The sequence below is a fragment of the Aspergillus foveolatus genome, assembly GCF_047715535.1.
Source record: "Aspergillus foveolatus strain CBS 279.81 unplaced genomic scaffold BDW70scaffold_3, whole genome shotgun sequence".
In the NCBI taxonomy this organism is placed as follows: Eukaryota; Fungi; Ascomycota; class Eurotiomycetes; order Eurotiales; family Aspergillaceae; genus Aspergillus; species Aspergillus foveolatus.
In genome coordinates this window covers 30,924-58,700 of record NW_027396067.1, presented here as the reverse complement: position 1 = coordinate 58,700, position 27,777 = coordinate 30,924, and the positions used below count along the sequence as shown (strand labels likewise).

The 27,777-nt window shown below is 50.4% G+C and overlaps 11 protein-coding genes across 11 annotated transcripts; 7 read left to right on the top strand and 4 right to left on the bottom strand.

Annotated features, from left to right (window-relative positions):
• Positions 1-57: 57 nt before the first annotated feature.
• On the top strand, positions 58-2,080 carry BDW70DRAFT_168655 (sugar porter family MFS transporter; the record flags this gene model as incomplete). Its single annotated transcript, XM_073742516.1, has 7 exons — positions 58-170; positions 224-254; positions 315-495; positions 546-663; positions 715-793; positions 849-1,697; positions 1,763-2,080. 7 exons carry the CDS (start codon positions 58-60, stop codon positions 2,078-2,080), a joined length of 1,689 nt encoding a protein of 562 aa, XP_073600084.1.
• Positions 2,081-3,169: 1,089 nt separating this feature from the next.
• Positions 3,170-4,109, top strand: BDW70DRAFT_155762 (SDR family oxidoreductase; the record flags this gene model as incomplete). The annotated part of the gene is made up of 4 exons (XM_073740092.1): positions 3,170-3,480; positions 3,541-3,648; positions 3,705-3,861; positions 3,924-4,109. The coding sequence occupies 4 exons, from the start codon at positions 3,170-3,172 to the stop codon at positions 4,107-4,109; spliced, it is 762 nt and encodes a 253-aa protein (XP_073600083.1).
• Positions 4,110-5,418: 1,309 nt separating this feature from the next.
• Positions 5,419-6,639, top strand: BDW70DRAFT_155761 (FAD-dependent oxidoreductase; the record flags this gene model as incomplete). Its single annotated transcript, XM_073740091.1, has 1 exon — positions 5,419-6,639. One exon carries the CDS (start codon positions 5,419-5,421, stop codon positions 6,637-6,639), a length of 1,221 nt encoding a protein of 406 aa, XP_073600082.1.
• A 1,395-nt stretch (positions 6,640-8,034) lies between these two features.
• BDW70DRAFT_168653 (putative MFS efflux transporter) lies at positions 8,035-9,346 on the top strand. The gene has a single exon (XM_073742515.1). It carries the CDS (start codon positions 8,120-8,122, stop codon positions 9,329-9,331), a length of 1,212 nt encoding a protein of 403 aa, XP_073600081.1. The 5' UTR covers positions 8,035-8,119; the 3' UTR covers positions 9,332-9,346.
• An 803-nt stretch (positions 9,347-10,149) lies between these two features.
• Positions 10,150-11,453, top strand: BDW70DRAFT_127312 (O-methyltransferase). The gene is made up of 2 exons (XM_073735256.1): positions 10,150-10,893; positions 10,976-11,453. The coding sequence occupies exons 1-2, from the start codon at positions 10,356-10,358 to the stop codon at positions 11,185-11,187; spliced, it is 750 nt and encodes a 249-aa protein (XP_073600080.1). The 5' UTR covers positions 10,150-10,355; the 3' UTR covers positions 11,188-11,453.
• Positions 11,454-12,310: 857 nt separating this feature from the next.
• BDW70DRAFT_146993 (major facilitator superfamily domain-containing protein) lies at positions 12,311-14,163 on the top strand (the record flags this gene model as incomplete). Its single annotated transcript, XM_073738652.1, has 3 exons — positions 12,311-12,439; positions 12,501-13,544; positions 13,603-14,163. The coding sequence occupies 3 exons, from the start codon at positions 12,311-12,313 to the stop codon at positions 14,161-14,163; spliced, it is 1,734 nt and encodes a 577-aa protein (XP_073600079.1).
• Positions 14,164-14,196: 33 nt separating this feature from the next.
• BDW70DRAFT_61916 (GPR1/FUN34/yaaH family-domain-containing protein) lies at positions 14,197-15,314 on the bottom strand. Its single transcript, XM_073744401.1, has 3 exons — positions 15,072-15,314; positions 14,810-15,005; positions 14,197-14,740 (listed from the first exon to the last, which is right to left on the bottom strand). The coding sequence occupies exons 1-3, from the start codon at positions 15,186-15,188 to the stop codon at positions 14,325-14,327; spliced, it is 729 nt and encodes a 242-aa protein (XP_073600078.1). The 5' UTR covers positions 15,189-15,314; the 3' UTR covers positions 14,197-14,324.
• Positions 15,315-16,223: 909 nt separating this feature from the next.
• BDW70DRAFT_155757 (thermophilic desulfurizing enzyme family protein) lies at positions 16,224-17,621 on the top strand (the record flags this gene model as incomplete). The annotated part of the gene is made up of 3 exons (XM_073740090.1): positions 16,224-16,516; positions 16,575-17,048; positions 17,108-17,621. The coding sequence occupies 3 exons, from the start codon at positions 16,224-16,226 to the stop codon at positions 17,619-17,621; spliced, it is 1,281 nt and encodes a 426-aa protein (XP_073600077.1).
• A 640-nt stretch (positions 17,622-18,261) lies between these two features.
• On the bottom strand, positions 18,262-19,278 carry BDW70DRAFT_155756 (phenylacetaldoxime dehydratase family protein; the record flags this gene model as incomplete). Its single annotated transcript, XM_073740089.1, has 1 exon — positions 18,262-19,278. The coding sequence occupies one exon, from the start codon at positions 19,276-19,278 to the stop codon at positions 18,262-18,264; it is 1,017 nt and encodes a 338-aa protein (XP_073600076.1).
• Positions 19,279-20,269: 991 nt separating this feature from the next.
• Positions 20,270-20,923, bottom strand: BDW70DRAFT_155755 (uncharacterized protein; the record flags this gene model as incomplete). Its single annotated transcript, XM_073740088.1, has 2 exons — positions 20,270-20,628; positions 20,692-20,923. 2 exons carry the CDS (start codon positions 20,921-20,923, stop codon positions 20,270-20,272), a joined length of 591 nt encoding a protein of 196 aa, XP_073600075.1.
• A 2,941-nt stretch (positions 20,924-23,864) lies between these two features.
• Positions 23,865-24,896, bottom strand: BDW70DRAFT_168649 (uncharacterized protein; the record flags this gene model as incomplete). The annotated part of the gene is made up of 1 exon (XM_073742514.1): positions 23,865-24,896. One exon carries the CDS (start codon positions 24,894-24,896, stop codon positions 23,889-23,891), a length of 1,008 nt encoding a protein of 335 aa, XP_073600074.1. The 3' UTR covers positions 23,865-23,888.
• Positions 24,897-27,777: the final 2,881 nt, after the last annotated feature.

The window sequence follows — 27,777 nt, the reverse complement described above, 5'->3', positions numbered from 1 at the left end:
AGTCTTTCATCTCCAGATTAGCACTCTTGAGTCCTTCCGTGCTTACGAGATCACAATATGGATCCCGTTGATGTTGCCGCTCAGGAAGAGCGCAAGAAGTCGCTATACAAAAATCGGTGGCGCCATGTCCTGGATAATCCGAAGCTGCTTCTGATTGCCTTTTTCGCATCGTAAGTCCATGGTTCACGTTTGTGCTCGCGATTTCTCCTAATATCCCGTGCAGATTGGGAGGGTTCGAGTACGGTTACCAGCAAGTCAGTGACTTGATAGAGTTCAATCAAGTTGAATATGAAGAAGACTAATCCACAGCCTAGGGAGTGCTTGGCCAGTCGCTGGTGATGTATCGGTTCAAGGACAACTTCCCGTCTGTGGTCAACTCCACCAGCGCCACCGGTTGGCTGACTTCTGTGCTTCAACTTGGTGGTCTCGTCGGATCCCTATCTGCGGGTATCCTTGGAGAGGTCTTTTCGAGAAAATATACCATGTTCATGGCCGGTACGTCGTTCTCCAACCTTGTTCAAGGGCCTGCCTAACTTGCTATGAAGCTTGCTGGGTCGTCCTGGGTAGCTATCTATATGTCGGGGCAGAATACCATGACCCGGCCCTACTTTACGCCGGCAGATTCTTCACTGGTGTTGGCGTTGGAACATTCAGCGGTGTTGGGTAAGGAATATTTATGATTCTATTCTTGATCCTGACTAACAAATGACCTAGACCACTGTATAACGCCGAGCTGGCCTCGCCTGAGATGCGTGGATTCTTCGTGTCCTTTTATCAGTTCGCTACTATTCTGGTATTTACACTTAATTCTAGTCAAGATCAGAGATCTCATGCTTACGACATCTTAGGGCATGATGATCGCTTTCTGGGTGGGCTACGGCAGCAACCTTCACATGGGCGGCACTGGCCCAACGCAATCGAACCTAGCCTGGCAGCTCCCATCAATCATTCAAGGAATACCTGCTGCCCTTCTGCTGCTTGGGATCTGGTTTTTGCCGTTCTCTCCGCGTTGGCTGGCCAAGAGAGGACGAGACGAAGAAGCAAGAAAAACCCTGGCGTATATCCGCAACCTTCCTGTTGACCATCCCATGATAGACTTGGAACACAAAGAGATCAAGGCCGAGACGCTTTTCGAACAGCGTGCATTTGCCAAAGCCTTCCCGGGGCTGGCGGAGAAGGAGAAACAAAGCGTCGTCATGCGCGAGCTGGCGCAGTACTGGCATATCCTACGCAAGTGGGACGCATTCAAGCGCGTTGCAACAGCGTGGCTTGTAATGTTCTTTCAGCAGTGGTCTGGCATTGACGCTATCCTCTACTACGCTTCAAATGTGTTTCAGGATCTTGGTCTCACTGGCGGAACAACCGCACTGCTGGCAACCGGAGTCACTGGAGTCGTCTTTCTTGCCTTCACCCTGCCTGGCATGCTCCTTATTGACAAGGCCGGCAGGAAGCCCATGTTGATTGCCGGGTCTGTGGCTATGTGGATCTTCATGGTCATCGTGGCCATCCTCGTTGCAAAGTTCAGACACGACTGGCCTGGTCATCCCGTCGCAGGGTGGGTGGCTGTGGTTTGCGTTTGGCTTTATGTAGGCGCGTTCGGCGCTACATGGGGCCCTGTGAGTTGGACACTGGTCTCTGAGATTTTCCCTCTATCGATTCGCTCCAAGGGTGCGGCCTTCGGGGCATCTAGTAACTGGGTAAGTCAAGCCAAGCTCCTCGCATTACTGTAATCAGCCAGACGCTAATTCAGGATTAACTGCAGCTCAACAATTTCGCCGTTGCCTTCTACACCCCCGACATGTTTGATATGTGGGCATTTGGAACGTACATCTGGTTTGCAGGCTTCTTGACCGTCGGTATCTTCTGGGTCTGGTTCTTCCTGCCCGAGACCAAGGGCGCTACGCTGGAGGAGATGGATCAAGTCTTCAAGAGCCGGACTGGAGCAGAGGACGCAGCTATGCTCGCACAGGCTCGCGCCGACGTCGGACTCGATCATCACGTCGAGCAGATGGCGGAGAAGGCTGCGATGGGCAGCGTGCATGTGGATGATGGAAGGTTCTCGCAGGAAGAGAGCGCTTAACAGAATGAACTTTAACTGTGTATGAGATGAACTGGTCAGGTTAAATTGGATGACCTAGTGCCTTTATATTACCTTGAGCGGCGTTGCATTATTCATACTGCTCTGCTCCCCTCCCTATGCAGATAGAATTCTCCCTCTTTGTGACGAACATGCAATAAAAACGGAAGTATATACTCCATAAAGCAGTGAGTAATAAATAAGTCCTAGTAAGCTGTTTGGATTGATTCTGTGGTGGAAAAATTCTCCCATCTTACGAATTCAGCCTCATTTTTCACCTTTCCTCTCCACCATAATATCCACCTCAGCATTTATCTCACTTTCTTTCATTTCTCAACATTCTCTCGTTTCGTCCGCCATCCAACTTTTTATGTTTCGGTGTTCTCACTTCATCCGCTCCTCCTCATTGGAAGGCTCCCCTCAACGCCTCATTAGTGTTCTCGACACTTCGCTGCATCTCATCAGGCGTCGTACTTTTCACCATGAATAATCACCCTGGACTTGGTAAATCTGTTTTCTAGCAGCTTAAGCACCACCTAGCCCTGAATGTCGTGGACAGCTGTATTGGCTCAGGTTAACCGCAATGGCTGTTGGCAAAAGCCATAGGGAGGCAGCAGTTAGATGAGAACCGAAGATGCCTGGCATTGAGACTGTGTGAATTCTAACTCCGCAAGCTGCGACTTCGTTTTTTTATGGACTGGTATCAATTCCACTTGCAGCGCATGTGTTTTAACTAGCGTCTCTAGATAGCTTCCACGCCCAACCTATTCACCTCAGGTATCGAGACTCTTTCTGCCACGGCTTAGCCATCATGGCACAGACCTTGATATCCCCGTCACACTTCTTGTGCTGATGATTCCAGCCCATCAAACGTCTGTTAATTGAGTTGATTCCTATGCATTATCTCTATCAGGATGGTCGCCTTCAATCTCAGTTTGGCGCGCTCTTCGTGGACGGTAAGCACCAAGTCCCGGCGTTAAGCCTCCTCTGACATAAACCCGCTTTATCTCCATCCTCATATATTAAATCACCGTGGATATCCCAAGACCCAAGTACACTGAACTGATACACCCTACAAGTATCAGCTGTGAGATGGCAACATATCTCATCACCGGCGCGTCGCGCGGCCTTGGCCTAGAGCTTGCGGCCCAGCTGGCCGCTTCGCCCTCGTCCGAAGTCAGCCTTGTATTCACCACCTCGCGAGATATCAGCGCTCGCAGTCTAATAGGCCTGATAAAAAAGTTCTCAGGAAGGGTTGTTCCCGTTCAGCTGGACCCCAGCGACCCGGAGAGCTTACGCGCCGCGGTTGCACTAGTCGACGACCATCTTCAGGGTAGAGGGCTGGACGTGCTCATCAACAATTCCGGGGTGCAACCTATCACTCCTGGAAAGATCGAGATGGCGTATGTGTATATCCCTTGTGTCCACTGCCGGGCTGCTTGGTGACATGCATTTAATGCCAGTGATGATCTCACCGAGGTACTCCATACGAATGTCACATTGACCCATCTCGTCACTCGAGCCTTCCTCCCTTTGTTGAGACAGGGAAGTCGCAAGGTTATCACAAATATGTAGGACCTTCCTGCCATGAGCCCGTACACAGCTGACTGGTTCCTCCTATATTCAGTTCCAGCACCCTAGGATCGATCTCCCTCAGTCCTCAGTTCTCAAGGAGCCCGGCTCACGCATACAAGATATCAAAAGCCGCGATGAACATGATGACAGTGCAGTACGCTCTCCAGTACGCAGACGAGGAGTTCACCGTGTTTGCGGTCAGTCCTGGTGTAAGCCCTCACCTTTTTCCAGACTTCGGCGAGCCTCGGAAACACTAACAGCGTCTACCAAGTGGCTTCGCACAGATATGGGCGGCCAGTACGCCGACCTCCCTGTCGAAACAGGCGCAGAGCAAGTTCTGAAGTACGTGAAGAATGGCGGGAAAGAACTCAACGGGCGCTTTCTGAACATCCATGTTCCCGGCTGGGAGAATGCACCAGGTCCGAATCAGTACCCAGGAGGTGATGCACCATGGTAACATGGAGATACCAGAGATTTAGAGTTGCTTGTGGTCAGTACCAGATATGCAAATTAGATATTGTGCGTTTATGCCCTTAGCTTTGGTCGAAGCTTTGCCTTCCCAACATACGGTACCTATTCGTACCTTTTTTTGACACTTGTTTCCATTATAGTCAGGCTTGGTTGAGTACTATAGCAGACCTCCGCCGTCTGGCTCTACAACGTTTTCGCCCTAGTCAACTCCCGCGACTGTGTGAAGTGCTGGAACATGGCTCTTGAAGTCGAGCTTGCATGCCATAGAGGCGCATCGGCTGCAGTGAACGCATTGCGAGTGCATCTCTTGAAAGATTAATGGTTCGTTCCACAGATCAAAATCAGGGAGACATGCTAGACAGTCCCTAGCCCGTCCCGTGTGGGAACAACGTCTACTGAGCGGACACAAGTGGTGACATGCTTTTTCCTGTTAACCTATATCCTGCTTGTGTTAGAATAACTGGTTATAAGGAATGAAGGCGTGCTATCGGTTCCTAGATTATCTACCGAGAGAGCTACTGAAAGCTTGCAATAACACGCTACCCTTTGTCGGCGTTTTCTTTTTTTCGAGTATAAGAGGCGAAATCCGTGCTTGCTGCCATCAAGACCGACACTGTATATGCCTGGAAGGGCTAACCGAAATGAACTTATTTCATACCAACACCTTTGCTGGACGGCAGGATTCGCTGAGCTCCTCCTTGCACCGCTCAGCTTCGGGAACGGGATATCGGAGCTTTTCTTTCGAGTTCATCGTAAGCAGGATCCATTATGCCCGGTGAATGGAAAATACTACTGGAGAATATCACGAGTACGTGCTCGTCTGGGCCGTCTTATAACACCTAGTTAAGCACTCTGGCGGAGTCAGCCGCACACTATTCTTGGGCCAAGCCTCGTGTAAGGGCCAGAGAGGATCCAGAGACGCCAAGTACGCGCCAAAAGGGAGGATCGCCGTGCTCTTATAGGCTGGTTCGGTCAAGTTCGTCGCAAGGGCTGACTGGTGTGTCGTTTTGCGTTGGGCTGCCAGTACCTGGAGCTGACGGGATGTACAATATTTGCAAATCTACCAGCCTTGTCGGGACCAGGATTGGCTCTGTCTGGTGATAGCCGTCATTCAATGAAGAGGAAACTGTCTTGCCTCAGACTCAGGCCAGATAGCGAGGCCAAATTCTGCGATGAGCTGGAGAAGACATAAAGGTGCATATACTCCCGGCTGTCCATGGAAGCATAGCCTGTTCTCTTTAGCACTATAATCTCTGTTTTTTTTTCATCCAAAACAAGTCCTCCTTCCTTACAGCATGTCGACAGCAAACGTAAGCATTATTGGGGCTGGTCTCTCTGGCCTAGCCCTTGCTCTCGCCCTCCACCAGCAATCTATCGTATGCACGCTTTATGAAGCCCGCCCTGCACTCCTCGATATTGGGGGTGCACTCATGCTCTCTCCCAACGCGCTGCGTATCCTCGACTCTATAGGCGTCTACGCCCACGTCAAAGGCCAGGGCTACAGCTTCGACAAACTCTACTTCCGCTCCCATGACGACAAGCCCGTTGACAGCTATGAGTTCGGAGAGGAGGCAAAGTACGGATACCCTGCTCTGCGCATCTACCGCAGAATTCTTATCAAGGAACTCTCGGCCCTCGTCGAAGAGGCCGGGATCCCAATCGTCTACAACAAGAAATTCACCCGCGTGCTCGAAGAAACGCCATATGATGTGACATTCGAGTTTGAGGACGAGGCTACCGCAACAGCGACCGTCCTTGTTGGCGCAGATGGTATTCACTCGAATGTCCGCAAGTACTTGTACCCGGACCTCGAACCTATCTTCACGAAGGCGATTGGCGTCAACGCTGCTATCCCGACCTCCCAGCTCAAATTGCCCGAGGGGTACGACCTTCCCGTGACGATCATGAACAGGGACCATGGAGCATTCATCATCGCCCCGCAGCAGCCAGACGGGAGCGAGGTGTTTATCGGGCGGCAGAAGCGCGCCCCGGAACTGGACCGGGAAGGCTGGGCTGCCTTGCTCAATAATAAGAACTGGTGCATAGAGTACCTGCGGGAAAACATTGGCGCTTTTCCCACAGTCGCGCAGAATGCCGTCTCGAATTTGCAGACGTCTAAGATCAACCTCTGGCCATTCTATATTGTGCCGAAGCTGGAGCGCTGGTCCAGCCAACACAGCCGCGTGATTATCCTTGGTGACGCGGCGCATGCGATTCCGCCCAGCGCTGGACAGGGCATTAACCAGGCCTTTGAGGATGTCTTCACGTTCGCGCTCGTCTTCAAAAGGACTGATGGGGACCAGGAGAGATTGGCGAGGGGTTTGAAGGTCTGGCAGGGGGGACGGCAGGATCGGGTTGACAGGGTGCTTGCGTTGAATGCGGAAATTGATAGGAGGCGATTGCCAAAGCTGGCGGGCGAGGGCGACAGCGAAGATAAGCTGTTCGAGCTGGAGTGGCTGTATCGTCCCGACTTTGACGAGATGGTGGAGGGGTGGTTGAGTGAGGCAGGACTGTGAATGCTGTTTCCAGTTATGAATTGTGTTAGCCGGTTTATTTGTACGAGCAGTTCGAATTTAGCTTTTTTTGATGATACTATCGCCATTTACGGCTGAATATTTCAGTCACCCGCGCTCAAGTCGATTTCTGATGACGAGTCCTCGGGGACTGCTCATATACCGAAGCCAGAGACTCAATAGGCGTACAGTTTTCTGGGATGTAGGAATATTATGCGCAAAGCACGTATGGCCATAATCGACTAGTTAAAAGGAAGACTTCAGCTTAAGGCGCATTAGTGGATATATATGACTATAAATTGAGCCGCGATATGCAGCAAGATCTCCCAGAGGCCTTGTACAGCGTACAGGGTAAAGATTTTCACGCTTGCTAGAAGTCTCTTATACGCCTTCTGACCGTGTTGGCGAGGTATAATTTGCATCTATTCTGGCAAATGTTGAACGGATTAATACCAGAAACATTCGGTGAAGACCGGAGGGCCTAAAGAAGACCCGGTGGTTAGGGCATGACATACAGGCAGCAACTACGCCAGTAGAATGTTTCTGCAGTGTTTCGACAGTGGTAGCCAAGTAGACTTTCCCCCATGTAAATGGAGTAGGATGGGCTCTGAACAATGCCCGTCGACAGGTCAACCATCTCCATGAGCAATGCTGCTTTAGAAGGAATACAGCACTCTCATTGAGCTGTCAATATAAAAGCATTTGGGTGACTCGTTTACGATCCTGGTCTTTTATGTTTGAGTCTGTTCATATCGATCATATTACCAGTATTAATAGCAGCGCATTAATAGTATCAAGTTTAGTACATATATATCAGTAATTGTATGAGCCTGGACAAAGGCAGGCCCATCAGCTGGGATTGCAGCAGGTCTGCACACGCCCATTACAGTCCTACAACTCTCCAGGTCTTCCTGGTGAGAATCTGCAACTCGGTACCGACTACAGCACACGATGATCTAAGTAAAGGGAACCGCCTCTTGGGTCCAAATAGTGTGCGATGATATTCTGGGGTGTGGAACTGGGTCAGGTTTAATTCATGGTGACAGGACCCACTGGCAGGTGTTGATTTCTAAGCAGCAACGCAAAGGAGCGCACTATACAAACATGCAGATATTCCGTATGGCTTTCTTTATAATTATCAATGTGACCCTGAAGCCCACCCTCTGCCACTTTTCTGTGGCCTCCCTATCCGCAAGCAGTCTGGGTACCACTCAGCTTACAGCTCCTCGCCATGAGTCAGAATGTTCTCCTTGAATCCGTTGGCAGCGATATTTCACTTCAAGCCCTGAGCACCTCGGCTACGCCAAAGCCTGGGGCTGTCCTTTCCCTTCTAGGGCACGAGTCTAGTATTGTTGCGCCTGGGAAAGCCTATACAAATGATAGCAGGAACGAGCGGCGGTTCGATTCTCAACCGAACTCGAATGACGATAGTCCTCAATGGCCAGGGGCCCAAGCCAGCCACCAGACCGACGCTCCCTGGAAGATGAAATGGCGACTGGCAAGCGCATGCCTTATGAACTTTGGCAACGGGATGAACGATAGCGCGCCGGGCGCGCTGATCCCATACATCGAAGACGACTACAATATTGGCTATGCCATCGTCTCTCTGGTCTTCATCGCGAACGCCGCAGGGTTCCTCCTCGCTGCCCCCTGCACTCACACGATTAGGGCCAAATTCGGCTACCCAAGAAGCTACGCCCTGTCTATGGGACTTCTCGCAGCCGGCTATACGGCGCTCGCGTGCAATCCGCCCTTCCCGGTCGTAGTGGCTGCCTTTTTCCTGCTCGGTTTCGGCATGGCGCTCAATATCGCCATGAACAATGTCTTCTGTGCGAATATGGCCAATCCTACCACCGCGCTGGGCTGTTTCTCTGGTGCTTATGGCATTGGAGGCGTGGTCGCCCCGCTGCTCGCCACTGCCATGGTTTCGAACGATACCCGGTGGACATTCTTCTACATTATCACGCTGGGAATCGCCTCCATGAACCTGCTACTCTCCAGCTGGGCCTTTGCAGGATACGACGAGAATGCGGCGACGCCTTTGGTGTCTGAGCGTGCACCCTCAACCGATCCAATCGCGACGGCCGACAGCGAGACCACGATCTGTCGACTCCGGCATCTAAAAACCGCCATCTGCAGTCGCACTACCCTCCTTGGCGCTCTCTTCATCTTTGCCTACCAGGGAGCCGAAGTAGCCGTCTCTGGCTGGGTCGTCTCGTTCCTCATCAACTGCCGGCACGGCGACCCCCTCAGAGTCGGATACGTCAGCGCAGGGTTCTGGGCTGGGATCACGCTGGGCCGGTTCCTGCTCGTCTATCCGGCGCATCTTATCGGGGAGAAAATTGCCGTTTTCATCATGGCTCTCGGTGCCGTGGGCTTTCAGCTCCTCACCTGGCTCGTTCCGAGCATCATCGGGGAAGCGGTTGCAGTAGCCATTTTGGGTCTGTTGCTTGGACCAGTCTTCCCGTGTTCAACGGCGGTGTTTGTGAAGCTGTTGCCAAGGAGGATCCAGCTTCAGAGTCTGAGCTTTGTCACTGCCCTGGGGAGCAGTGGAGGAGCGGTCTTTCCGTTTATGACGGGCATTTTGGCGCAGAGAGTTGGGACGATGGTGCTGCACCCTGTCTGTCTAGGGCTGTATGCGGTCATGGGGGTGAGCTGGTGCTCTTTGCCTAGGATATCGAAGCGGTCGGAGTAGTAGGATAGCGCATATGGATGATACTAGGCACCTAAGAATTGTCTTAAATGTGATCAGCGGCTTCCCTGATGCTGGACTGCTTCGCCAACAAGCATACTGTATAGCATGGCGGCTTCCCACTTAAATTCTTCATAAACGCAACACTCTGGGCGAGGTATCTTAGCGACGAAACACAGGTAGAATTCACACGGTAAAGCGCCTGTAGAGAGCCGATGAAGCGCAGGGTAATGGGTCGAAGCCAGGCGTTTGAAAATAAATACCACAGTATTGCACATTCTGACCTAAATCCATCAGTAATTCGACCCCTCCAAAGGCGTACCTCGAGCCTGGAATACGAGCCGTGGGTCCAAGTAGTGGCCCAATTACTGTCTTAAAGGACGGATAGTTCGTGTAAGAAAGTAATGGATACGATAATACTACCCTAAGAGGAATAGGCAGGCCACAAAATAGAAGAATTATCCTTGATTTAAAGGATAAATAATGCAGATTGACTGGACATTCTAGATCATGGTATCCAGACAGTCCAAGTGCCCTACTTTGCTCTTCGAGGAGGTTGCAATCTACCCGTGGACATCTGTCTAAACCAGACAATATCAAAGACCATAAAATTGCCGGAATTCCTTGTTAAACGCGAAGCCTATAGCGCGTAGTCGTCCTGCCCGTCTAGCTTGTTCGCGAGGAGCACTGCTTCGTTGGGGCAAGCCTACAACCTACCTCGGGATCAGGGTACGCAAGTCATCTCATGGCGTGATAAATATATGTATATATTACATATAATATATGCAGACAAGGCATCTCAGACGTGGCCAACCTGTCAAGCGGGGTAACGCTAACCAGGCTGGGTTTAGATCTGCGTTCGGATGCCATCAATGAGTCAATCATCGAATCTATTGAATCTATATCTATAATAGACTCTGCTCATAGACTAACAACTGGCTTCCTCACCAAGAAAATTATCCCAACATCTAGCCCTGAGCACCTCTATAAAGGTTATCACCCATCGCTCTTCAGCCAATCCATCACCATGTCCACTCCCTCAGCTTCCCCGAACCCCGTCGACGCCCCACCCCACGTCCTGCAACTTCTCTCCAAGCTTCACAAAAAGTCTCTCGAGCAGGAAGCTGCCATTGCCCAGTCTAAGGAAGGCAAGATATTCTCCGCCAGCGTCATCAAGGACCTGGGAGACGACCGCCCCAAGGAAGACCTGATTGCCGAATTCGACAAGTTGATGCTAGACAAGTTCATCGCCCTCGACGAAGACAAGTGCCAGTTCACCTACCAACTGATCGCCGCCATGGGGGCCACAAACGTCGTTGAGGCGGGCACTAGCTTCGGTGTCAGCACGATCTATCTAGCTCTTGCGGTGGCAAAGACCAAGGCGGCGACGGGCAAGCCGGGCGTGGTCATTGCGACCGAGAAGGAGAAGCAAAAGGCTGAAATTGCGAGAGAGTACTGGAGGCAGTGCGGCGACGAAGTCGAAAGCCAAATAGATCTTCGAGAGGGGGATCTGCTGGAGACATTGAAAGAGAATCTGCCCGAGGTGGACCTGCTCTTGTTGGACAGTGAGTGCCCTCAGCCTTTCTTTGGTCTTGGTCTTTTCTTTTGGATAGTCGTCTTTGGAATAAACCTAACCATCCGTCATAGTCTGGTCGAAGCTCGCTCTGCCAACTTTGAAGACAGTCCAGCCTCGTCTCCGGCATGGCGCCGTAGTCCTGGCTGACAATACCATCTCTGGCGCCGAGGGGTATGCCGACCTGCTTGCCTACCTCAGAGATCCAGATAGCGGGTTTCGCAACATGACATTGCCTTTTACAAATGGATTTGAGATGTGCGTCTACCTGCCGGAGCGGAAGTGAGTCAATGGAATGCTTGAGTTATGGGTTACGTCACGGCGTCTATGTATTGTCTAGACCGACCAGTCTGTTCGAAGGCGTGTTCTGAGTGTTAGGTATGTCGAGCACTGGTTCGAGTGCGGCAGTTCTAAAGGCATCCATGAGGACGGAGAATGACCCATAGAGACGACCAGAGTCAAGTACACAGATAGCAACAGTTCACTATCAAATGACAACGACATCTTGTTGATATTATATAGAGTATGGTGAATGATTACGGTGAATGATTACAGGAACTGATCAAAATGCCTTTCCCGAATATATGCATCTATCAAAGCTTGCGTTGAGACAAGCAGATAGTGTAGAAGGGTGATAAGTCGCTACAGTAAAACAGAGGCAAAATAAATAAATAAATAATTAATTAATTAAAAATTAAAAATTATAAATATTAACGTGTAAATAAAAGTAAATCTGAAGATAAACATAAATATAAGGATAGAGATACAACATACAACTAAAAAATGAAAAATGAAAAATAAAATTATCAGTGTCTCTTAGTAGGCTATACGCTTAGCCATCCCTTCCGTCCTTTAAGGGCAATTATAGATATAAGAAAATAACTGGATTCCTCTCGATATATACGCCGAAGATACAGAGGATGAATATGATCTATCCACATTCTGCACAATTGGATTACTTTTCCAATGTTAAGATACGGCACTTTTGATTGCGTGACGAGTCATGCCCACTGCGTCGGGCTTGTCAGATTTGCATGAGCTGGGAATATGAGCGCCGCCTGTTTCAGGCCGTGATCACTTCTTCCAAAACAGCCATTCGCATGCGTTTGAGTCTCATCTGGAACGGCGCCCAACTGTATCAAATCTCGGCATATCCCGAGGGATCGACGCACGGGCAGAGATGACCGCGGACTTGACTCGATAAGGAAGTGGCTGCGAGTCCCAAAAAACTACATGGAACAATGCGAGTTTGGACTTGGAACAATTGGTTGTTTTATCCAGTGTGTGAGTTCTTCGCTTTCATATAAGTCTGGATACAAATTCGGGCGACAGGAACGCGGCCTCGCGAGCTACAAACTACCGCTTACGCCCTCTTCTCTTCTTTTGGGCAACTTTAAGGTCAGGTAATCATGGGCACTGACGAAAGCAAAGGAACGCATGTCCAGTATGGAAGTGAGGAAGGTAGTATCGACCGAACTCACACGGCAGACGATGGCGAGAGAAGCCAGATTTTTGGCAGTGATGGCCAGCATTCAAGGGTATCCTGACTCTTATACGATCCCATAGTATGCTATAGCTAACACCATCAATCACTTCCAGCTTAGAAATACCCGCCTAATCATGGTCCTCGTCGGCTTCGGCATGTCCTTCGTCGGCTCCCAAATCCAGCCGCTCCTGTTCGCCCCCATCTTCCCTCTCGTCTCATCCTCTTTCAACGCCTCAAACCTTCTCTTCTGGTTCACATGCACACAGCAGATTGCGACCGGCGTGGTAGCTCCCTTTGCAGGGTCGTTGGCCGACCTGTTCGGCCGCAAGTCGATCACGTTGGCCGGAATCCTCTCTGCTATGGTCGGGATGATCCTTTGCGCCGCGAGTCCATCGGCCGGCGGGTACCTGGCCGGGCAAGTCTTCAATGGGATTGGAATCGCAGTGCAGGAACTCATGGCCATTGCGGCAATCGCAGAGATTGTCCCTACCCGGTACAGAGGCTACTACATTGCGGCCGTGGTAGCGAGCTTCCTCCCCTTCGCGCCGGGAAGTCTCTACGGTGCATTGATTGCGCAGCACAACTGGCGGTACTGTGCGTGTATGATAGCGATCTGGAATCTTCTGACGGTTGGGATGATCTGGTGGTTTTATAACCCCCCTCCACGTACGAACACGGCCGGCTTAAGCAAGATCGAAAAAGTGAAACGCATTGACTTTATCGGCGGGCTGATCATGACTGCTGGCCTGGTTTTTCTTCTTATATCGCTGAACTGGGGCGGGCAGCAGTATCCCTGGAACGAGGCGAAAGTCATTGCCTTCCTGACGCTCGGGATCGCGCTGCTGATCCTTTTCTTCGTATATGAAAAGTTTTTCGCAACGTACCCCATGTTCCCTTCGACGTTGCTGAGATACCCAAGGACGTTCACGGCGCTCATGATGGTTATTCTCCTCGCAGGGATCAACTATGTTGCCCTGCTGGTCTTCTGGGTCCTTGAAGCAGTGAGTGTGTTTGATTCCAACCAGTTTGAGCTCGGGGTTCGGACCATGCCGTATGGATTCTGTATTGTCGGCGGTGCTATCATCTCTGCCATATTGATTTCAGCATTTAAGGGGCACCTGCGATTTATCATGACGGGATTCTGCGTGTTTCAAGTGGTTGGTAAGTGTCTCATCTCACCACCAGCACCCCGTCTTTTACACCTTCGCTCCATAGAGTCCACTGACACAGGCAGGAATTGGCTGCATGGCCGCCATCAGGACCTCCGACATCTCCACCGTTTGGGCACCCCTGATCTTCAGCCTTCTGGGCATCGGCGGCGTGCTCGTTCCGAATCAAATCATCGTGACGATAATCTGCCCAGATGACCTCCTCGCAACCGCAACGTGTCTGACAGCATGTCTCCGAGCCGTCGGTCAGGTCATTGGCACAAGTATCTTCTTCAATCAGTTTACCTCTGCGCTTGTCGCGAATACGTATAGTCATGTTGTGCCGGCGGCGATCGAGGCAAAGTTCTATCAGTTCGATGTGATAGCGCCTATGATGGAGACGCTCGTTACGACGCCCTGGAAGGAGTGGGTGGTTACTGTTAAGGATACAGTTACCCCTGAACAGGCAACTATTCTGCATACTGCTGTCGTTGAGGCCTTCAAATTTGCGTTCGAAAGGGTGTGGTATATATCGGTTGGATTTGGGGTCGCAGCTGTGCTGGCCAGTGTGTTGATAGAGGACCTGGGCGCGTTGATGGACGGGCATGTTGCCGTGAGGTATCTCTAGATTGGGTGGCGGCAGACAAGAGCGATTCTGATTGTTTTTGTCTTAAATACATTAAAATAAAAAGCTTATTCGACATGGTCTCTCAATCTCCGTTTAGCCTTGGGCGAAAGCATATAAGAGCTAAACCACTGGACAGGCAACATATATCCCTACCGTGCCCACTACACGCCCTTCTCCTTTCTTTTTCCAAAGAACCTACTCGTATCTCCCAAAGGCAAATCCAGCAGCGAGTCCTGCAGCAGCAGGTGAAAGACAATATACCACCCGATCAGACCCGCCACAAAACAGAACGCACCCCCGGCCTTTTGCAAGGCAACCGCCGACTCAGCATGCCCCTCCGCCAGAGCAAAGTAACTCGCAGCGACTGTCAAGAACCCCAGGTCGACGAAGAGGAACACCAAAATGTATGCAATGTTGCTCGGCAGCGAAGCAACTAGGAAGGTAAACACGAACACGGTCCACAAGATCATGAAGAAGCCAACGGCGTTATAGTACTCCACTGTATCTGCACCCCCGTAGGCTTGCGCAACCCCAAACGCCGGTGTTTGGAGAGCGCCGTAGCCTGCGTAGAAGAGACCTAAGCGGGCCGCTATTAGCTGAAGCCCTCTCTTTCAGTATGAGGAAAGACTGATGGGCGAATACGCACCAAACGCGCTGAACACCGTGTACGCGAACCCATTTCCGATACTCAGCTCCCACTGCGCAGTGACCACGAGTCCAAAGGCAGCAATGAAGAAAAAGTTAGCGACAAAGGCGTTCGTCGTTTTGACGCCGCGCCATTCCATCAGGGCTAGTGAAAGGGTCGTCAAGGTTGTACCGAAGGCGCCGAGGGCCAGGGCTGACTGAAATCGCCGTCAGTCAGTATTTGAAACCTGCCAGTGACGGGTTGTTCTCTAGGAGTGACTTACACCGGCACCAAGTGTCTTTGGTTTTGGATAGTGCGCTGGCACTGGAGTCCCCTGGCGCTCAATGTCAAGTGTCTCAGCGGCCTTGGGGCTGCCAGAGTCGGGCCTCGGCGTCGACATTATGATGGAGTACTAGGTAGTGTAGCTTTCTCAACTACACGAATATGTGTGTAGATATGAATGGGTTAGGAAAAGTTGTGCAGCTGACAAGTGCCGTCTACTACGACCGTAGCCATTGTATATTATATGGACCGGATCGATGTAAATCAAAACGATGAGGTGCATTAGCTGCAATCTGGCGACTTAGGATCGTCATCAAGAAAGACTAGGGATCAGCCATTAGATCAAAAATTAGGAGCGTGGTTTTGGACTATGATCCTTGGGATGGTCAGTAGCCATAGGCATTCTGGACCGGAGGAGAAACGATTACCTCGTCGCCTGCAGGACACAAAACGCAGCAGCCAAAGCCGGCGATATGCTTGGATTTGGTTGGATTTCGTGTGGTCTGCATTGCATGATTTAAGCTTAGATGAGGTGCTCGCAGATCATCAGGCTTAATCCAGGTCGAATTCCAACTTCTGGCAATTGACGTAGGTCTATCTTGACAAACAGCCTTCAGCTAATCTGTCGTATGTAAAGAATGAAGTAGAAATCGACTTTTGAAATTTAGTTATTACGGAGTAGTCTGGGTATATAAAAAAGGTAGTACTCCATATAAGGGCACCGTATCACTTCCCCACAACTAGCTAACATCAAGAACCCCAGGGATCACCACGCACGTGGATACACAAAAGAAAAGTCGTTGAGACAAATCACAACAGAATTGCGCGATGGATGCGATTATAAGGTGATGCCCCGAGCACCAAGTACCCAATTGGCCTCGCCCGTTCGCCAGTGGGTCGTCGATCGGGCGTTCGTGCTAGCGATAACGACATCACCCCTCGATCTGACGAGCACGAGATATATACACTTGTCGGCCGAGACAAGCCATTACTAGCATCAACGAGCTGAGAGTTGATATGCATGCTGCTCATGGCATCATCGATGATGAATCTCATGCAATCCACAAACTGTGCTCGGCAGGGGTAGATATACCACTGCTGTTCCTGATAATGGCCTATGAAAGGCAACAACTTCTGGCTCAAAGACTTCAAGATGGCATCCAACGTCCCCGCAACTGACCCCTCCGTTTACGACTCCTACAAGTCCAAGTGGTCCACGCTCCCCGACACTGCGGAGTCGTGGCTCGCCCGTGCCAGAGAGGTCTCTGAAGTTCTAGCGCAGGATGCAGCGCAACGGGACCAGGAGAACAAGTCGCCGCGCGCTGAGATTGCGCTCCTGAAACACTCTGGCCTGCTGAAGCTCCTGGGCCCGAAGAAGTATGGCGGCGGCGAGCAGCCGTGGAGTGTCGGGTATCAGGCCATTCGCGAGGTGGCGAAGGGGGACGGGTATGCCCATTCCAATACGCTTTATAGTCAACGACACAGTTAACCAACCAGGTTTCAGGTCGATTGGAATGCTCTTGGGCTACCATCTCCTCTGGTCAACAACCGCTAATGTCGTGGGAACACCGGAGCAGATCGAGCGGACGCACGAGCTCATCATCACCAACAACTACTTTGTCGGCGGAGCCGTCAACCCGCGTGACAGCGATCTGAAGATCACCTCTGACGGAGACAGTATCGTCTTCAATGGCGCAAAGTTCTTCAACACGGGCGGTGTCGTCTCTGACCTTACCGTGCTTGAAGGCGTCCTCGAGGGGACAGACAGCCACATCTTCGCGCTCGTCGAGACTCGGCAACCGGGTATTCAATTCGCGCATAACTGGTATAACATTGGCCTCCGTCTTACTGAATCCGGTGGTGTGAGAATCGAGAACGTTCGCGCTCCGTGGACAGATGCGCTGGGCTGGGACGCCACACAGAAGAAGCCTCACGAGAATATCCTGGCCACGTCGTTTGCGGCCTTGCTTCTCCCCACGTATGTCTTGCTCGCCCGGCTCGCGGGATAATCGTGAACGTGCTGCTAACTGTGTCTAGTATTCAACTTGTCTTCAGCAACTTCTACCTTGGCATCGCGCTGGGCTCGCTGCAGTTCGCCTCAAAGTACACCACCACGACCACCAGGGCGTGGCCTTACGGCGGCGACAACAAATCTGCCGCCACGGATGAGTTCTACATTCTCGAGCGGTACGGCGAGTTCTTCGCGCACCTCCGGGCCGCAGAAGCACTTGCCGATCGAGCGGGAGACCAGTTGACTACTCTCTACACTAAATACAACTCCAACCGCACTGCCTTGACACCTCAGGAGCGCGGAGAGGTAGTGGAGTGGGTAGCAAGCGTCAAGATCGTGACTACCGACGTCGGGCTCAAGGTTACTAGTGGAGTGTTTGAGGTCACCGGGGCCAGAGCGACGAGTCTCAAGGTCGGGCTTGATCGGTTTTGGAGAGATGTCAGGACGCACACGCTGCATGATCCAGTGGCATATAAGAGGAGAGAAGTGGGTAGGTATGTGCTTTTAGGGGAGCACCCGACTCCTACATGGTATACGTAAGGCTGAACAGCGTGGTGAGGGCCATGATTGATATTGTCGGATGATAGAAATTGTATATGGAATGATAATATGAACGATGAATGTCTATAAATATGCGAACAAAATGTAAATCGTCCTTGTAAAGGAAAACAAGGTTCAATATATCCTCGCTGTCAGCCTCTGTAAAGCCTTGGGGCTGGTTGAGGAGCGCCGGCCCAGGAAGAGCTTCAAGGAGCTGCCCAATACGCACGTATATAAAGGCCCCTATTTTCAGACTGGCGATATTTCGATAGAGGTCTTTACCCATGTTCTGTAGCTGCCCAGTACAAGCTCAAGACAGTGCTGGCACAATTGGCGCACCGGCCGCGCCTCGAGTCTTATACTCTAGATATCACCAAGATTACATGTCTTCGTACATTTCTCTTGAAGCCTGCTCTTATAGTGATCAATATAGTTTAATCCTCAGTCATGTAATACTACTCCCTACTAAGCCTTATGGTGTTGTCAGACTCGGGACCTCGTCAACGCTAGCATGCTCCGTGCACAGAATTCTCCCTGTATGTACCTAGTCAGATTGCCTAGCTGCGAACATAAGCACGAAGAGGAGAAAAAGAGATACGGAAAACACTCCCAGCTGAATGATGTGACCTACCATACCTGGTTACTCCCATGACAACCCCATCAACCCAGTCCCCTTAACGCAACCCACGTACTCAGCTTCTATTTCCTTGCTTTTGAGAATGCTCGCCTCGACCCATAGACACAATTTGCCCGGTAATCGTCCCATCGGACCGTCCGGCGCGTAGCTCGTCATGAACTCCCGTCTCAGGTTAACATGGCCTTTGTTTTGGCGCCCAATCCTCTCCATGGCTTCCATATCTTGAAAGTAGAAGAGCTGAACTTTGCGGTTGTAGTTCAATGCCGATGGTGCTCCGTCTGCATCCCGGTAGGTCCCGCCAACGGGTTCATAACAGAGTCTTGCATTGAGGACTCCATGCTCTGGACCCGCAGCCACAAGGTCCATGATCCACCTCGTGACTGCCGCGTCAAAGTGCTCGAACCAGTGGGATCTCTCTTCGGATGGTATAAAGCTGTGATCCTGGCCTCCTACCACGAAGGCAATGTTATCAGGGAGGTAACCTGCATTAAGTTTGATGCGCCCCCGAAGAATCTTCTCACCGGTCAGAGCAGAGTTTGACCGAGACGGTGTCTTCGCGGCGGCAGAGCGGATATCGTTTCTCCTTTCTCGAGTAACATCCGCCATCCGATCATAGTAGCATCCCCAGTATCCCGATTTCTCACTGATATCTTCGAAGATACCCAGGTTTGCCATGCCATTCACTCTCTCAGCTGCATTTGTACCATGCTGAGTTCGACCAGGAGGGACAGTCATAATCTCGCGGTATACTCCCGCGTTGTCAGGAAGTGAAGACCAGAAGGATGAGACGGGTCCACTATTCCACCATGTCTCGAACGCGACTCTAGAGGGCCAGTATGTTAGCCAGAGGCGGGTTAGCGTTGGATCATCCTGCTCCAGGTGTTCAATAGTCGGCGCATTGGCGGTGATCAGGGCATTGAACGCTTCGATCAGTAAGTTGGCGCTGTTTGCTTCGAGACGCTGGATGCCGAAGAGGGCCAGGACGATGGGAGTGTTTGCTGGGAGCTTTAATCCCCACATTTTATCTTGACGTGCCAGAATTAAATTGATCTCTGTTGTCCTTAAGTGAGTATGAGAGTTTAGACGAAATAATGCCAGCGATATCCTGTACTGTGGGAAGCGAGGCCTGTCCGAGATGAAAATACTGCAGTTGGAGGATGAAGCGCACTAAAATGGAAGGGTTATTTGCCGTCGAGGGGACGAATTATTATGTTCCAGTGTCCTACATACTAATCCAGGGAGATAGAGTACGGTGATATCATGATAGGGGTCAGCAGGCCAGGCTGATTGAGACTTGGGCAACCGACTGTAGATGAGGAGCAAGAACCACTCAGCCATTACCCTAGAAGTTCTGCAAAGCCGCATAGAAATCAGTGGAGGCAGTTATTGCTTCATCCCCTGGTAACGACCAATCGTTTCCAGATACTGTTAGATGTTGAGAAGTTTCCGTACGAGGGAGCGCGCTCAAGGCCGGCATTTTGTAGTGCCTAGATGACGCAATGGTGGCGCAAGAATCTATGTGGCTTTAGGTACTTGTCTGAAAAAGACCGACTGCATCTTGCACAGCTAGGCCCAGACCACCTAAATCCAGAGTTTGATGTTGTGCGAACCGTGGCACAGATTCAATCCAGTAATGATTCATGGATCGGTTGGGGTTAACCCCAGCTCCCTCAACACGTGGACATCTCAGAGCTGCCTGATTAGGCATTTCTAGCCTGTAAAAAATTCGAGCTTTCTTTTTTGCCCAGTCCGCATGTTGCTGGTTTGTATTGGTGACTCCGAAGATAGGTGGTTGGCCCACGAAAGCGATTTACTATATCTTTGAGGTGCTTCGTCCATCCTTCGACACATATACAGCCAGCGGATGAAGTTCCATTAATCCGTGACCCATTCCAACGATAAGAAGAGAAGAGAAGGAGCGTAGGCCAGGTAAACTAGGCAGCAGTCAAGAGGCTTCATGACAAGGATCTCTCTCATGTCAATGGACAAATAAGTAACATTGCTAGGGAAGCTAGATATTGTGAGGTCCATAATCTTCGTGCTCTGGAGACTGAGGTCCACCGCGGACTTCCATGGGCGAAGCAAATGAGAGATCGGACAGGTCATAGTCTTCCAGACAGCCGATCAGAACGTCGAGGCCTTGGCCATTGGCGGTCTGACAGATTGCATCGACGAGCGAGGGATTGTTGTTGAGGAAGGCTGCAACGCGGACGATGACTTCGTTCTCCACCAGTGACGGCGACTCCTTTTCGTACTTAGAATACATTGGCTTTTCGCGCCTACCTGGTGGGCTAAGGGACAGAGCTGCTCTGGTCGCAGTGGGCAACTCGAGGAAATGTCGACGATTGGGTGAGCCACTGGCTTGCAGCGCTGTCATCGCACACTCTCAGTATGCAAAGTATACCGTTTGAGGCGATATAATTGGCTCGAGACCATCTACCGAGTACTGCTCGATCTTCTCAACCAACCTTGGGATGTAACCTATAATGTGGCGTTGGGTATCAGATTGGTCCACCAGCAAACTCACAAACTTCCTTGTATAGTCCTCAGATGCCAATGCTCGTCCCAATCCTTCCACAACGTGCTGGTATGGCTTATCCTCTTCGATGAGTTGCTGGCCAACCCAGAGCGTATTCCTGGTCGCGCCGCTTTGAGCAGCCCGCATCGGTCTCTTGATATACCCTCCAGAACGGAATCATGCAGATCAATGAGGCATACCAGCGTGGTTGATACGCTTCCCAGCCTCGTCAAGCATTTTCGGGGTCGATCTGAACGAGGGCTGTATTCGGCGGGCTTGGTAGAGTCAAGAATGTATCTCCGCCGCCTGGATGGGGCAAAATCGTTCTCAAAGGCTACAGCAAAAGGTTCAAACAGTATCAAAACCCCGAACACTTGCCCTCAGGTACGTATTCAGACGGATGTCGACGTCGAGTGGGACCCCAGGCGATCCTCTATCGAGTAAGAGCATGGAGGAATCCCCGGAACTTTAGCGTACCTGTTGGGATAAAGAACAAATAATATATTTTTTGTTTTCATTTAATTCTAGATTGCTGTACAGCGTAGCAAATCATTACCACTGCCATGTTGCCTGATGTAAACACGCTAGGCTTACGTACGTCAACTCCAAGCCCTCCCTCTGCTACGGCAACCCTATCTATATAGATAATCACTCGTTCCCATTGTCGTCAACCTCCCACATTTTGCCAATATTCTCACAACAGTATTCTTCAGTAGTACGATCTCTGTCACCTCTCGCGACTGGCCGGATTGGAAATCACCACACGCAAGCGATTGAACCTCCCCGGCGGCGTCATACGTCTGGTCTCTCAGAGAGGAAGAGTTGGAGTCTTACATTGCACGGCTGAAGCCCTGGAACGGGCAGGCGTTGTATCATAAGATCCGGGAGGTCGCCTGGATGGAGATACCAGTCTCATATACCCTCACCCTGCAGGATAGAATGCTGCCGGTTGCGTATCAGAACGCCATGGTGGCGGGCATACGGGCTGCAGGAAGGGAGGTTGAGACGTTTGAGTTAGATACTGGCCACTGTGTGCATGCTACAATGACAGCAGAGGTGGTGGAGAATCTGCATAGTTGCCAGCAGGGAAGTAAAGGAATAGTGAGGGTAGAGGGTGGCAGTCGCATCACTCCTTTGCTAGGTCAAAGTGATCAGCAAATAATATACTACTTTTACTACTTCTACTACTTTCACGACTATCGCTACATTCAGTACATTCACTAAATCAGCAGGGATCTCATAATCTAGGCATCCCTGACTTCCTTCGCTTAAACCTTATGCCCTCAGGAGAATTATAATCTGACATGTCTTCCCACTTGCTTTTCTTTGTTCCTAAGCAGCAGCTTACCCCCTGGCTTGGGGCACGGTCGCATAAACAACCCCTTTTCTAAATCAGGCAGCTTTCATGCAGCCGTGTGCCCAACGACAGTCCAACACGTAAACGGCCAGAATGCATCCGCTCTTGTCTCCTGCACAGCCTGCGGCATGAACGCCGCCAATCTCTGCCTAACGGTCGTGCTGCGCGTCTTCCGCGCAATCACCTCGTGCATCGCCAGGTTACACCCCTGTTAGTGAAAGCTATGTGCGGGGGGCGTATGTGATATCGGCCTGGACAACACCGAGTCTACACCTCTTGAATAGCTCGAGCAAGGAGGGAACCCATGTCGACCGTAGCCTTGCGTCCATTCCGAGTGTAAGCTCAGTAAGCTCGTTGAGAGCGCTGACGTCGGCGCCGGGGGCCGTTCCTCGATGTGCAGTGAGCTGACGTCGGGTCCGCCCTATTGGAGGTAGCTGCCAGGCTCTGTTTGTTATTGAAGCGCGAGGTCTAGTCAGAAGGGAATTCGAAAAAGCAAAAGCTAATTGAGGACAATGAAAAAGCAAATGCAACAAGACGGTTGGGGAAAAGGGGAAGGGGGAAAGGGGGCTGCTCACTGAGTAGTTGCGTCAGGTTTCGAATAGCCCATAGCGTAAGCAAATATAATTTTTTGGTGGGCAGCCCGAGGTTGTATATTAGCTGGAACAATGGGGTTTATATATCTCTTTGTCTGGTGGTAGGGTAAAGATGCTAGCCCGTGAGAAGATTTGGACCCCAAACAGCTCCGTATTCTGTACGGCCACCTCTGATATGGGGCTACCCTGGCGCGGATCATCATCAGCGTCAAAATTTTAATTATGGTGGGTTCAATATGGGACCCTAGTGGTCATCAGTCGCTAACGCCTTTCACAGAAGCAAGACATAGAAAGTATCCCGCGGCCGTTGATATACAGAATGTCCGTCACTTAGTCTCTCCAAGAGGACATGAAGTAAGTTCCAGCACTATGTTCTTCATATACCTGCTTGCTATGGGAGCACTCGGCGTCTTAGCCCATTAGTGCTTCTTTGTCCATTGCAAACATGACTTGCGAGCGCCTATAATCGCCCAACCCCGTGTCGTGGCGGTCGCGATGATCGTCTTCGTACGGTGCAAGGCTGAGGGAACCTCTTTCCCTGCTATTGCCGGGCAGTCAATGCTCCTCGTTAGCGTTTCCACGGCTAGTCCAAGTTCTTCAGTGGCGTTGTTATATCCCTTCATCAGTTTCGCTGATAAATCCAGACCGATGGTCTGGGAGACGGGGGAAAGTGGCAGAAGGCAGGCGTGGTCGAGAATAGGTGTCTTCGGGGGTGATAGAATGCCATACTGGAACCAGTCAGCCCTTGTTCGCCGATCTGCATTTTCTTGAGACAGGAGGCCAGGTTGACCGTTACATATAACATAAATTATTTCTTATAATCAACATAGATTTGTACGTTGGGTCTGAGTACCAGGCTGAAGGCTAATAGCAGCAGTGATAATCTCAGGCTTGATTCTTCATAGGATCACGCATCAAATTCATTTAAGTCACCAGACTTCATGTAGCCCCCGCATAAATACACTTAGCGATTGAATCAGGTTGACAATCAAAACACTCTCGGCGTGTTTTTTGCAAGGTCATCCATGGTTTTCTTCTGTTGAGGAATTCTATACTGAAGTCTCGTGATCAGCTCCTGAATACTTTCTACCGACGAATGAAAATCGGCGAAATGTACTGCATTGCCAGCCCGACAAATTGTTCATCGCTAAAATCTTCTTGCTCAGGAACGAGCGAAGATCACCGGCTTATCCTGGCTAGTTCCGTGCCGTGAGTTATATCTTACCCCAGCGACCTTGAGCCCATCCCCATCAAGAAGTGTGATGGCGTCATCATCCCTGGATAGAGGGCAATTCGGAATATCAAAGTCTTTGGTAGCCAAAGGATGTAAGACTGCATATCTAGGAAGAACTTGTTCTGCTCCTGATGAGTTGCGGATCTTCCATCCTGACAATGGTATCCGGCGGTTCATGAGGTTTTCCAGGGTCACAGATTGCCCCTGATTCTCTGATGCAGGCGGATTCACGATCGCCCGCCTGATGACTACGGAATTCTCGACAAGGTCATCAAGCAGGACATCTTTCCAGGTCACTCGCGATATGGCGTGGCCCGAACCATTGCCAGTATGCACCGACTGCGACGCAAACGCAAGGAAAACGCCGACCCATTGATGGGTCTCTGGAAAATAGAACACCAGGGCCCCGTCCTGGAACGGTCCATCGTCACCAGAATACATAGTGATGTTGCCCTGGTTCATGTGGACATTGTGCATTCCATCTTGTGAGTTATACTGCTCGCCAAAGATGTGAACAGTAGCTCCTTGATCAATTGCTGCCTTGATTCTAGGCTCCAGGACGTCGATGATGTCGTTATTCGGGCCTGGAATATCATGGGGAAGAACTCGACCGGTATGAACGTCGAAGAGATTGCGTCGAATGTAATCTAATCGTATATCGTCTGGAGAATCTGGCTCTACATCGTCTAGAGGGTGGTAGCCGGTTCTGAGATGCGAGAGCTTTTCAATAAGTCGGCGGTCGCTGATTTCCTCATCTACCCAGTATACAAGTCGACATTCCTGTCGATCTCCAGATTTGATATTTATGGCCGATTCAGAATCGCCACCGCCGTTATCACGATGGTATAGGAGTAGATGGGGCTTTCTCGTCCCACGGCGTTCAACGTGATAACGTACTGGATGAGCCTTCCAAACGCCGTAATTGTCAAGGGGCATGTTGTGCCTATCAGCTGAGTAAATTTTCTGAGCTCGGCGATCTCTAAAACATAATCGAGGACTTTTCTAGGGTGCAATAGATTTGACCAAGGACATATACTTTGTAGGCGTCTGGTCTGATGGGTTGAGAGTTATCCTATAACGTCACCACTGTTGCTTGATAATTCCTCTACCGCGGTTGGCTGCTACGATCACAGAGATTCGAACCGCAGTTAATAATAATTACTATATTATTGATATTATGGATTCCCATAGGAATGGCTCTTTATTAACTCAGTCCACTTTTCGTTTAGAGGGCCCGACCACTTCAATGTCTCAATTCTTCGCCTCTGGCTGTACTTCTACGAGCTGCAAAATAGCTAGCTTGAATCTACTTCCCTCCCGACAAGCTTCTCCTGAGCGCCGGTCGTGCTTTTTTCCCTGTTGAGCAGAAAAAAGAGGGATGGGTGAGGTGGAGTGGATTGGTGGATTTATCAACCTGCCATGGGCATCAGCTCAAGGCATACGTTTACGTGAGGAGAATGTTATAAGACGTAAACTTACCGTTCAATCCATTCCTTAGACCGGCCCTTTAGATTTTTGCGAGAGTTACATGCAGCCTTTCATCACTTCGAGGACCGCAAGTATCCGTCTACAGAGGAGACTGGATTATTTCCAGTAATTGACAATGAAGCAAGTCACTGTACAATAACCCCCATTTATGACCTGCAAAACGAAAGGCAGCAACAACAGAACCAACAGAACCAACAGACCTAGGGGAATCTGAACGGTACAAGAATGGGAGCCTGTGATTGACCTTGAACGGCAACTAGCAGGAAACTTGGTACTGGGTTCTGCTGTCAGGAAGGCAGCCACTGGAATAGTGTTCTTAATCTACTGGTCTGGAAAGAGTTCAGTAAGTTCAGCACCAGAACTGGTAACAAATGGTCACTTCTAGAGGGCTGGATTTGTATCTGACCACCCCTCTAATCAATGCCAGGTACCTAGATCGCACTCCTCCTATGGTCATGCTATAGATGTCACCAACTATGCACTCCCTATTTGGTGTCAGCACCTTCTTCCCTGCTAAAGCTGCCAAACAGCCCAACACAGCACATAAGCCGGCGGTCCACTGAAGAGCTTCGCCATACACACCGATATGCGCGTTAACGTTCGCTCCTTTGTCCAAAAGTAGTTTTGTTATTATTTTGATGACTTTCTGATGAGGCGTCTTGAGAATTTGTTTTATTTAGCCTCTGTGCATTAAAATGCATATATAATTATACTTAATTTAGGTATATAAATAATGTATGATTTATGTAATTTATCAAGTAGGCGCTGGTCAGCACAGTGACCACGCACCACAAGAGGTATTTAGCCAATAATACCGCCAAAATCATCTACTGCCGGAAAGCAGTCAGTGAGTTGAGAGTCTACTGCCTCTAGCTGAGGCCATCATTCGGCAAGGCACCCAGCCAGCTGGTCTTCAGCCACTAAGAGGCCTCTGCGTTCCTCTAGCCTGCTGGGACGGTCCTGGGCCAATGGCCGTCTGCATAAGGTACTGCAGCAGGAAACGCAGATGCACTTGTAGACCAAGCTGAACACCCCGTCCTACCGCGATACTCATCGCCATCTAACCGCGGTTAACCTCGAATTTGCGGTGATGGTGATGGTTATTAACCTCATAGCCGCGGTTGCGGTTATGCCGCAGCCTACCTGTGCCTCTTTACCAAAGGACTAGGTTGTATCCGACCATTTTCTGCCTCCCTTGCCTTGCCTCTTCCTCCTCTAGTAAACCTATTGATACCTCTAGAAATTTGACGTAGCACTCTGTAGCCTTAGGGCCGCGCCTACTTTAAAGTCTCAGCTGCTATTGACAGAGCGATCAAGAGAACCATCAAAAATTTTTACGCACTTTTATGTTCTATGCAAATCAGGCCACTAGGTGAGGGCCTTGGCCTGCTGGCAACTTGTCAACACGGGCTTGCCTCGAAAGTTATCTTTGTAGAACAAGCAGTCAGAGTATATTTATTAGCTCTCGTTTTTTTCTGGTACATACGACCATAGGGTGTGGAGAACAGGGCTTCCCGTCCGCTCAGCCGTACTTAAGCCACACGCCGGTAGGTTAGTAGTATGGTGGGTGACCACATGCGAATCCCTACTGTTGTATGTTTTTTCTATTTTGTACTTGAATACCACCATTATCAACGCGGATAAAGTGCAACGAGCCCTGTGTTGCTGCTTTTAAGGCGATAGACACTAAGTCAAGGGTGGGTGCGAATGAGATGGGTGAGAACAGGGTGAGGATATCACCACTTGAGTGAGTGTCACTACCATGATTCCTCGGTGTTTTTTATAATAGTGAGGGCTCCTTCGACTTCTGGCCATGTCTCTCAGCCACCGTTATCTACTTTCACCTTCTATCTTGTTTACACTTTCCCTATCCTAAGTATTCCACGTGTTGTGATGGCCCTATTAAGAGAAGATCCAAGATATAAGAAAGTTGATTTACTTTAATAGTTTGCAGAATCACGCAGATTAATAGAAGAATATTAACAAAGCCCTAAAAGCGAAGAGAATATTGTCAGTTGCAAGAAGCGGTCCCTGTTACTAGACCTGTTAAACGGGTTGGGGCGGTTTTTAGGGCTTGGCCAATCCGCCCGCCGGGTTTGGGTTTGTCAAAAATATCCAACCCCAGTGGATTATTCAGAGGACCAACTCAGCCCAATTCTTAGCGGGTTGGGGCCGGTTTAACAAGCCGACTTAACTCCCTGCAGGGGAACTCCACTTGGGGGCTGTATCTATCCTCCCTCCGCCCCCTGGCCTGACGCCGGAGTTTCTTGCGGAGGAAAGTAAGTCAGAGCCCTAGGATCTTAGTATAGAAAGCGCTCGCAGCACCTGC